This window comes from Aspergillus homomorphus, assembly GCF_003184865.1.
Source record: "Aspergillus homomorphus CBS 101889 unplaced genomic scaffold BO97scaffold_31, whole genome shotgun sequence".
Lineage (NCBI taxonomy): Eukaryota > Fungi > Ascomycota > Eurotiomycetes > Eurotiales > Aspergillaceae > Aspergillus > Aspergillus homomorphus.
In genome coordinates, this window is record NW_020291917.1 from 91,789 (window position 1) to 102,255 (window position 10,467).

Consider the following 10,467-nt stretch of genomic DNA (forward strand, 5'->3'; position numbering starts at 1 on the left):
CCAAGCCCACTTTGCCAGGCCGCCGTCGCCTCAGGCCCGGCTTGTTATTGGTCTTGTCGTGCCACCGGGCGCGCTGGTGCCGATGTAAGCGAAAGCGAAAAAAGAGGGGACAAATCTCGGACATGTTCGTCCAGATCTTGTTGGTGTCAAGCGTGCCGTACCGTTCGTTGGCTCTCTTACCCCGAAGCTCGACCTCGCCTTCACCAGAGTTGTTATTCGGTACTAGACCGCGATGGTCAACCACGATCCGCAGCCTGTGCTGGTCCCCGACCAGTCCCGACCCAAGTCAGTCGTCACCTCGAATCAGCTTGCGCGTCAACTGCGGTCCTGCAAGGTTTGCCGGTTCCGCAAGGTCAAGGTGCGTCCCGACCCGATTCTTTGCTGCTGGTGATGGTGTCGACGCTGCTCCATCGTGCATCCCAATTGGGAAACCCATCGACCCATTGGATGGAATATCGACCTGCGGCAGTAGGAGCCACTCGATTGGGGGTAGTTCGTGGAGTCAAAACTTCCCCCTGGGGCCGGTCTCCACGCATGTGAGCCTGGCTCTAATACTCCATGGTGATAGTGCGATCGCGTCAAACCCTGTCATGCATGCTGTGCTCATGGGTATCCCTCCAAATGCACTTACGACACCGGGCCCGATGATAGCCTCCAACCCATAAGCCAAGCGGACGAGATCCGTAATCTCCGAAATGAGATCCGTCAGCTGACGGCCCAGCTCAACGCTCGTGGTACGTACACCCATACCTGGAAGGGAAGGGATACAGTAATGACTGCTGTGGATGTGCGCTGACGCTGACGTTTCGTGATTTGATGACTAGATCAACGCAACCGGAACCGACGCCGTCTAGCGCAGCTGCAAGGCCTGGTCGATACGATTCGCTCTGCCCCCTCAGAGGTCGTGGATGGGATCATCAGCAGTATCCGCACGACCTCTCGGGCCGTTACGCATGGTTCGGTACTTGCATCCGGCGAACGGACAGAAGGTGGGTCATATCCTTGACGGGTGGGGGGAGGCGGACAATGACTCAAGAGCCCATGAGCTGATATGTGCCTCGGTGCTTGGCAGGCGACACCATCGCAACAACCCAACGCTATAGATCGGACGAGAGTGATGATAGTGCAGACACGGAAGATAATATCTACTATCGGACAGGCCATCGCGATGGCAGTCGAAGTTCATCCGAAGACAGTGAGGATTCGAGCTACGGCTCTATCTGTCAAATGAGCACGTCGAAACCCATGCTCGAGGTTTTCATCGAACGGTTCGTGGATGCTTTTAGCCCAGAAGTCGATGCCAAAGCAGGCCATGCGGGTGCGCTGCGACGCGCCGCGGAAATTCGCATGTTTTCGCCGATCCTGATGGACGCGTTTCAGTCCGTATCGGTGGCTTTCTTCGGTCGATCCGTGCAGAACAAGGAGGTCGAGGCTGCGGGATTCAGCCTTTATCCACGGGTACTCCGCAGTTTACAGCAGGCGTTACAGGACCCCGAGCGGAGCAAGGCTGAGTCGACCCTGGTCACTGTCATCTTGCTGATGGCGTTCGAGGTAAGCTTCACACCACACAATTCAACGTGATTGGGTGAGACTAATATCATTTCCATAGAGTGTGGAGCGTACCACCCAGGTGTCCCTGATTGCCCATGTCAATGGTGCACTGCGATTGATCGAACATCGAGGTCCCGAGAACCATGTTCACGGTGTGGAGCATTTATTATACACAGAACTCCGACCGTACTGGGTATGTACTCATTTCCTGTTGCACCGTTCTATACTTATTCAGTAAACAGGTATCTGCAGCCCTCGTCAGCCGCACCCCATCTTTTCTTGCTCAAGAGGACTGGATCAATCTTCCGTGGTCAGCGAAGACTACCAAGAAAGATATACTGCATTATTTAATGGACCTTGCTGTCGAGATTCCAGCTCTGTTGTCTCAGTTTGACGACCTTCAAGCCACTCTTGCCTCGAATATGGCGAGTGCACATGAAATCAAGGTTAAACAAGCAACTCTCTGGAATGGCGTCGCCGACTTGACACATCGCTTCCGCCAGTGGAAAACGGAATGGGTTGACCACTACCCTGACGGACCACCCAAGGAAGTTGAGGCGCTACCAAACGACGAGTTTCCCGTTTTCCAATGTCGAGACCTTCGCACCGGTGCCATTATAACCCCTACCAAATATGTTTATCCAGACCTCCGCTTAGCCCAGACCATGTGTTTATACTACACCACACGGTTGGTCCTATCAACGGCGGATTGTCGACCGACAGACCGCGTCGGGCCTGCAGAACAGTATGCCTTGGGGTGCGGTATTTGCCGAACTCTCGAGTGGTACATCTTGACTGCCCCTGGAAACATGATCAATCGCCTCGCTTTCCCAGTGCGCGTGGCCTGGGAGGTGTTTCCGGATGGAGGCCCTGAACGACTTTTCATGTATGAGGTGCTCAAATTGGTGGAGAAACGGCATTCACTCGGGCTTTGGGGTAGTGGGATGTCCGAACTTTCTCCCCGGGCAGGCTCCCCCTGATAGAAAGGATTCCATCGGCAGTCGATGATCGCTGGACGACTGCGGCTGCACTGTAGTGAAAGTACGGGAGGGTGTCAAATGAGCTGATGACTTTCATCGAAGTTGGCACATTTCATGGACGACGTGTTGTATATGCTTTTTATGTATCGGTATAATCATGAACATTTTCTATTACGCCAGACATACGACACATTCATGTTTACATCTGATATACAGGGTGAAAGAAAGTCTGCATCGGCCCGCTCCTTGTCTTCATTGCTCGCATGGCTTTGAGGATGGAGGCCGAGTGACCTGGTTGCGGCACACAAGAGCTCGCTATGATTGTACATCTTCGATGGAATAGTGGATATTCAATGATTGTCCGACAGCGTATGGTCGCAAAACCCTGTTCTTGTGCGATATCCAAGACGACGGCAATCTTCTTTTCATTGAGATCGCTGGAATGTCGATGGCGAGCTCATCGGGCACATTGAGAAATCAGGTCCTGCCTCGGAAATACGATTTAGAAAAGGGGCTGATATCTTGTTGGTCTCGATGCCACCCAACAGAAGCTTAGTTCTCTGATGCTATAGATCCATCGGGCAAGCTTGACACCACGAAACTTCCGCCCGGACAATTCCAATCCCGCAGCATTCAGCCTGAAATGGCCTTGAGGGTGAGAGCCATTAATAGCTTCGGCGGGTGACGGCTCGATTCGCCGGAAGTGGAAGTTGTTGAGAGAGGCCCTGGGGGCTTCTTCGTCACCTTGAAGCATCAATTAAGCAACCACGCAAACGAGATAATCAATTAGGGCCAAGAGATGAACAGCCACGAGGTGGTGAAATGCCGTATGAGGCAAGAAATACGGAATACGGGAATTCACACGCCCGTGAAACTTTAAATGCGACAAGCGTCGGCGGTTAGATTGGAGCTCGAAATCTTCCAGGGTGCGGACGGATCAAGCTTAAAGCGTATCTGTTTCAGGTTAAACCGAGGGCAATGAGGGCAGTGGTGGAGTCTGCGATGGCGCCGGACTCCACCTACCTCCTGAGACAAGCCCTTAGTCGGCGCGCCTTACGACTAATGCTTCACCCCAACCGCCTTCCATCCTCAGTGCCAATTGTTTCTATAGGCTGGCGATCGGCGCGCTGCTCTTCACGGGTTGATCATTCTCTCATTCAGTCTTTCATTCACAGTCCTGCTTGCAGTCATTCTTTCTTCGCGGCCGGTTCGCTTTATTACTTTCGTTATCCAATCGATAAATTTCATTACAATCACCATGCGTTCTGTCTACGCTGCTGCTCTTCTGGCTTTCGCCCTCCGCGCTGCGGCCGTTACCAAGGATGCCTGAGCCTTTGGCCACGGGTTCTACACTGGCCCTCCTTCCAACAGCGCTCACATCACAAAGGCGACCTGGTCGGTTATCGCCCCCGGCGCCCCTGAGGGCACCAGTGTCCAGGACACCAGCGATGAGGTCCGGGCCTCGCTCTGGATCGGCCTTCGAGCGACTGCCGGTGAGACTAGCTCATACCTGTACCAGCCTTTGCCCAACTGGTCTCCTGATCAGGAGTCTCAGTACGTATAATCTCCTTGCATTCATAAATCAGAGGCCGTGTCAGCTAACTGCGACAAGGGGCTGCTCTGCTAGCATTGAAGAGTGGTGTGTTGCTGCTAGCACCTACACTCCTAGTAAGTCTCTAGGTATCAGCTGGTCGAAATTTGCGAGATGTGCTAATTGCGGCTGCAGGTGGTCAGCTCGGTCAGGCCTACGTGACCGTCCCCAAGGAAAGCCAGGTCGGCTCTGAGGGTAAGCACACAGATACCAACTTTCATTGCTGACATCAAGTTTAACCATGAAACGCGACAGTCACCATTGAGAACAGCAAGGCAACCCAGGTCGTCAGCATCGACAGCAAGGTCGTTTTCAAGGAGACCGACCGTAAGCATTTAGCTCAGGTCTGCTCATCATGAATATAGCACGTGCTGACTTGAACAACAGAGCTCGACAGCAACCTGCTGTACCTCTACTCCGGTGACGAGTGCTACACTGGATCCGGTACCTGCGGCACCCAGTCTGCCTACGGTAAGTTTAGATCCTTCTGACACGTCTTATTTTGAGCGTGGTGCCTGATTCTCGGGAATTACAGGCTGGAACAACATCACAATCCACCTGAGCGAGGCCGATTCCAAGCTCGGCAACACCCTTTCCCTTTACAGCGGCTCCAGCTCCAACGGCCTGACCATCTCCGATGGCGGTAAGACCTGGCACACCGATGCCATCAAGATCTCCAGCGACACTTTCGACGACAACGTCCAGAAAATTTGCATACGGCTAGAGGGTGAATGAGTGGTATGCTAGCAGTCAGTTATCTTTGACGGCCCATGCTCTGGCATCCGCTCTCCCTGGATCACTTGCCGTGCGCATTCTATCATCGTACGGAGACACATTTTGTAAATATTCACTCTGACTCGGATCCACTCGTTGTCTTGACGAGAGCTTCGGAACAATATTAATCGCTAAAGAACTCAAGTAACCTTACGTTTAGAAAGGAGACATGTTTGTAACCCTGCCCTTATGGTTACTGGTAGAACTAAGCCCACTCGACATCCCGCTTATGCTTGATCGCGATATGTTCTCGATGAGCTTAGCATGAAAAAAGACGAGAGACCATTTTGTCAATGAGATGAAGCATATTGTGATCGTGCGACGATCCCGGTTCCACATCGGATGTGTCAAATGGGGCAGGCTCAATGCCGATCCTCCTATTATCGGCTTATGTACAATCTCACCTGCTTCTATGTTTCTGATGAAGCCGGTATTGTACAGGCTGATTATGCGGGGGCTTGGCTGTTGTTGAGTCGCGCTGTGGTGGCGTTGGATCTCTCTGATTGAACTGGGGGCTGGGGTTGCTATTTGGGGCCGGTGTAGGCGCATGGAGGTTATGTAACTCTAGACTAGTATCTTCTTCAGGAGTTGTGGACATGTTTTGTTGTGTAGCTTAGCGACAGATTGGATTTGGGTTGGCTATCTTATAGTTCTAATGGGAGTTCAGAGGACTTGCACCTGGTAGTACGTCACTACGGCTTCAGTACGGTGGGCGGCTTGTGCAAGGTTTTTTTTTTTTTTTTTTTTTTTAGGATAGACACTCAGGTATGTATGTACACAGAATGAAACGCTCATAGAGAATCTCGCTCCGGCTCAGTAATCAAGCGTCTGCTTGATAGCGTCATATATCCCTGCGGCAAAGTCAATATCTGGTCTATTAAATAGAGAGGGTGGCACTTACTCGTAACATCCGGAATAATAAACTTCTCATAGATCAACCCGGTATGCGTACTCCAGCCGCCCACGCGCTTGACAGGGGCTTCTAACCGCAAGAAAGCCTGGTCCTGGATGGTAGCCGCAACCTCAGCGCCAACGCCGTAGTTGACCATACTCTCGTGCACGACGACCGCCCGGCCCGTCTTTCGGACACTATCCAGCACCGTCTGCCGGTCCCAGGGGTAGATCGTGCGCAAGTCGATCAGCTCGATGCTCGCGCCCAGCGCGCGCTCCGCAGCCTCGATCGCCGCTGAACACAGGTACAGCGGCTGGCCATAGGACACGATGGTGAGATCGTTCCCGCGCTTCACGACCTCCGCCTCGCTGAGCGGGATCGTGTAGTACTCGTTCGGCACGTGTTCCACCGCCGCCCGGTAGAGGACCTTGGGCTCCATGAAGAGTACCGGGTTGTTGTGTTGGAAGATCGCGGAGAGGAGGAGGCCCTTGGCCTGCGAAGGTGAGCGCGGCATCACCACCTGGATCCCTGGTATATGTGCGAAGAGGGCTTCGGGGGACTGGGAATGGTACCTGAGGAGGACGAATTAGTGGTTAGTTTCCCGGTTTCAACGGCATGGAAGACAAGTGCCGACACCTACAAAGCACCATGTCCCACCGCTCCGCACGGCATCCGAATGACCAACCCCCCAACATCCACGTTCGTCGCCCCCTCCCGGTACCGGAACTTAGCCGCCTCGTTCACGATCTGATCAAAGGCCGGGAAGACGTAGTCGGCGAACTGGATCTCGGCCACGGGCTTCATCCCCTGCGCGGCAGCGCCGATCGCGAACCCCACGATCCCTTGTTCCGTCAATGGCGTGTTGAAGACCCTCTCCGAGCCGAATTCCGTCTGCAGGTCCATCGAGCAGCGGAAGACTCCGCCGAAGGCCACGTCCTCCCCGAAGAGCATGACTTTGTTGGAGGTCGCGAGGGCGGTTCGCAGGGCGGAGTTGATGGCCTGGTAGAGGTTCATGGATTTCGATGAGGTTGAGGCCGGCAGGTCGAGCGTGTCGGGGAGGGTCGAGGACGTGTGATGGAGAAGGGGCGTGGTCTTGTAGTCGATGGGGAGGTTGAGACGCGAGGCCGGCGATGCGGCGGCGCTGGAATACGTTCGTCCCTGGATTCGGGGGTGGAATAGCCGAGATGATATGCGTCGGGATGCCATGTTGTGATGAGGTAGTGGATTGGGGGATTATTGAGGAAGAACACACAAAAGGTATCAAGGAGAGAAGCTGAGAGGAACTTCCTCTCTCCTCTTTCAGGAGAAGAGGTTTAAAGACCTCCCCGATAGAAGGGGGAGGAGGGAGAGGCTCCGAGGTCCTTCAATGCGTTCATGCGGGGAATGTTACCCCATTTCCCCGCGAATAACCGCCCTCAACTGCTGCCTTATCGCCTTATCGCCTGGGGATTGTCCGAGTCAGTTGATGCCTCGGTGCCTTAATGTCATGGTGCCTGGCTAGGTCACCTGCTGCCGGCACTTGCTCCTTTCGGTCGCATGTCACCACGTCTATCACAATTGCTCTCTACCTTACCTGACTTTAGCTTCCATCTTTCGCCTTGCTGGGCTGTTCGAATTACCAGGCTCAGAAGAGATTATTTCTGATACCATGGCAGCTTTGTTATGTGCGCGAAGCAAAGATCCGCTCGTCACTCATTCAGAGACCAATTGTACTTGACCTCGGAGGCCATGCACGCTGCTCTGCGCGCCCGCTTTGCAAGGCTGGAAAGTCGCAAATGAAAGCAGTCGTTTCACAAGAAATGACTGTCTTTTCTCCATATTGGCTTGAACGAACAAGGGTATCATATGTACAAGGCTCAAGAATTATTCACAAGAAAGATTGACAGGATCCGGCAACCCCTCCTCCAAGTCAAGGACGGATGGCTGTTGTTGATGTGTCGAGCTCGTTCAGAATTAGAATAGCTCCTATACCGACTGTTGAACTGTATCAGTGTCGCTAAAAGCCACCATCCGATATTCAGAAGGCCGACAGCGCCATCGATGGGGGCTGGGATCAAAGCCGCAGCACTTGCAGAACCCAAGGAACAGACCGAGGCCGCTCATGACGAAAGCAATGCCCAAGATCCAGTAGTGCATATTCAAAAGCTGTTCCATGACACTCCTCTGCTCCCTCTGCAACAGCTCTGTAACACCCAAGACGTTGCCATCCAAATCCAGTGCCGCCAGTCGAAACAGAGGGCCTTCCAGGTTCTCCGGAATCTCGAGCTCGGTTTCAAACCCGGATTTCTCGACTTGTGTCACCACCTTGAAGGCAGCGTTTTCGAGCTCACCAGATAGCCAAGTCTCAAGCTGCCATGCGGCAACCTCTGTAGCCCCGTTCCAGCTGACATAGACCCGATCGCCTACCACATCGGCGTCCGGAGCAGTCTGTGGCCTTCCAACCCAGTCGCTTTTGAAAGCACGGTACGACACCACGCGACCAAAGCCAAAGAACGCCGAGGCTCCGAAATGAACATTGCACAACATCTCCCCATCAGAGCTGAACTCGGTGAAGGCGGCGTTATGGCCCCAGCCCACTAGCACACGGCCGTCGTCGCCCAGCATTTGAAGATTCCCCTGCGAAACAGCTTTCATCTGTTGGGGGTGATGGTAAGCAGCCTGGAGGGTCGCTTCGCGAGCGTCGAGGTCAAGGTGAATCATCATGCCGTGGCTTTCCTCGTCAGGGTCTCTCGTCGAGTGCGCTGCGTTGTTAAACAGAGTAAGCGTGCTATTGGGATGCCAGCGCGCATCGTGTTGCCAAGCAAAGTTGGTCGCCTCTCCATTCGAAAGGTCCCGAAACTCATTGAGCTTGCCTCCGAGCGTCCACAACACCACACCGCTGCTTTTGTCAATGCAGCTGATGGTGTGAGTATGTCGCGCTGAAACAATATAGTTTCCATCCTCATCTTTGTCGACACTATTGATGTGGTAGTAGTCGAAGGCTGATGATCGGGCCATCCCAGACTTGCCCAAGCTTTCATAAGTGCTGTTGATCGGGTAATGTTTCGATGCACGCCATTCGAAAATCAGTTCGCCTGTCGCAATGTCGATTTCCTGGAATAAGCCATCATATATCCATCCCAACTCTGGCCCTCCAACTGAGGTCAAATCGGCAAGCACTGGGTCATAAATCGTGACGAGAGCGGTTCCTTGAGGTGTGATGTGAAACTCATGCAGGTCACCACCATAGCTTCCAACAGGGGTGATTACATATCGCTGGGTGTACGTGGAATCCAACTGTGGCGGATTAGCCTATTGGACGATCGAGATGTCTTCGACACTACCCACCATATACCAAGCCCCATAACCTCTACCTTCGATCTCGTCACCCTCCCAATATGTGAGATAATCAGCATCCTCATACCTTTGGACCCTGAAGTCCTGAGTGATTTCCCAGTTGTGCTTCATCCAAATAAGTTCGCCTCTGGAATCGAGGATCATGGGCCCCGGCTGGGCAATGGAGTCCCCTCTGGGAGCCAGGAAGGTGAATCGCGAGTCGCATCCAGAGCCCGCTTCCAAGATTTGGACTACTGGAGACTCATAATCGAAAGAGACATAGTCTTGGGAAGGTCCGAACCCATAGAGTCCCAGATCATACCAGCTCAAGTCTGTCCGGAGATGCAGCCGTCGCAGCTGTGGTACGGCAAAGGTGTAGAATAGGTACAGCAGACTAACGAGGGCGCCTATCGTGGCAACGTGTAGGCCAGAGAGCCTTGGCCGCAAACGATGGACGCATGACAGTGTGCGAGTCCCCGAGGACATTGGAACATCGCGATGAGAGATGGAGACACAAACGGCCGGAGAGGGGCACGAGGCGACACTAGAGCTGGTCGTGCTCTCCTTTATAAAAAAAGCCACAGTCAAAGACTGGAGACAATTTGGGGATCGACCGAAGGCACCAGCCCCTGCCAACGACTGTGGCTTGGCTCTTTATTCCGCCATCGCGGCTGAAATTATATCAAGCCAGACAGTATAGTATGTGTCATTTGTTTGAGCATCCATAATGGTACTGGTTTCCGAGACAGATAGCCGGAGGGAGGTGGAGAACCCATTTCACTACACGCGGCGCAGAAATGAACCAGTGGGAACCAATGACCATTACGATGGGGCACTCACGCAAGCAGGACCAGGGCAGCTTGATGTGATGTGAGAGAAGGTGTGCCAAGATGACCACAATGGATCAAGTCTTCCAGCCAGTCCACCTTGGCAGTCGGTTCCCAATTTGTGTCTGGCCCACAGCGTGGCGGTAACGAGGGTGACGACTCTACTGAGGATATCGCTCGGCTCGAGTCAGCACCCGCAATCGGTCATTGGTTCTTGCCAAGGGTCCGCCAGTACTGCATATCTCAGAACCGAAACTCGGGACTAAATACTCCATTTAGGTTGGTTATCTTATCTGTTCCGACTCTCGCAACCGATGATTGCGAACGAAGGGCAATGCCCCGCTTGCGTCGTCATCATCAACCAACAACCCCGGGAAGTCTATTTGCAACTCAGGCGGTTGAGAATTTACCAGTGATACTGATAACCTCAACTCACAATCATCATTCACCATAACATTGGCTACTCCGTCGTCCTTACTTGCTCAGTCCGATGTTCGACTGAAGCGGACCACCGATGTAGAAAAAGCGGGAAATGAG

At 53.3% G+C, this 10,467-nt stretch overlaps 4 protein-coding genes across 4 annotated transcripts; 2 read left to right on the top strand and 2 right to left on the bottom strand.

Annotated features, from left to right (window-relative positions):
- The first annotated feature begins 217 nt into the window (after positions 1 to 217).
- BO97DRAFT_407085 (Zn(II)2Cys6 transcription factor) lies at positions 218 to 2,713 on the top strand. The gene is made up of 6 exons (XM_025695567.1): positions 218 to 358; positions 569 to 734; positions 825 to 989; positions 1,073 to 1,551; positions 1,610 to 1,744; positions 1,794 to 2,713. The coding sequence occupies exons 1-6, from the start codon at positions 233 to 235 to the stop codon at positions 2,529 to 2,531; spliced, it is 1,809 nt and encodes a 602-aa protein (XP_025549313.1). The 5' UTR covers positions 218 to 232; the 3' UTR covers positions 2,532 to 2,713.
- A 1,076-nt stretch (positions 2,714 to 3,789) lies between these two features.
- Positions 3,790 to 4,917, top strand: BO97DRAFT_479430 (uncharacterized protein; the record flags this gene model as incomplete). Its single annotated transcript, XM_025700694.1, has 7 exons — positions 3,790 to 3,843; positions 3,919 to 4,085; positions 4,144 to 4,199; positions 4,258 to 4,317; positions 4,378 to 4,449; positions 4,510 to 4,593; positions 4,658 to 4,917. 7 exons carry the CDS (start codon positions 3,790 to 3,792, stop codon positions 4,855 to 4,857), a joined length of 693 nt encoding a protein of 230 aa, XP_025549314.1. The 3' UTR covers positions 4,858 to 4,917.
- A 792-nt stretch (positions 4,918 to 5,709) lies between these two features.
- BO97DRAFT_471871 (branched chain alpha-keto acid dehydrogenase E1, beta subunit) lies at positions 5,710 to 7,107 on the bottom strand (the record flags this gene model as incomplete). Its single annotated transcript, XM_025700081.1, has 3 exons — positions 6,429 to 7,107; positions 5,798 to 6,360; positions 5,710 to 5,747 (listed from the first exon to the last, which is right to left on the bottom strand). Exons 1-3 carry the CDS (start codon positions 6,992 to 6,994, stop codon positions 5,710 to 5,712), a joined length of 1,167 nt encoding a protein of 388 aa, XP_025549315.1. The 5' UTR covers positions 6,995 to 7,107.
- A 646-nt stretch (positions 7,108 to 7,753) lies between these two features.
- On the bottom strand, positions 7,754 to 9,589 carry BO97DRAFT_479432 (arylsulfotransferase family protein; the record flags this gene model as incomplete). Its single annotated transcript, XM_025700695.1, has 2 exons — positions 7,754 to 9,079; positions 9,116 to 9,589. 2 exons carry the CDS (start codon positions 9,587 to 9,589, stop codon positions 7,754 to 7,756), a joined length of 1,800 nt encoding a protein of 599 aa, XP_025549316.1.
- Between the last annotated feature and the right edge of the window lie 878 nt (positions 9,590 to 10,467).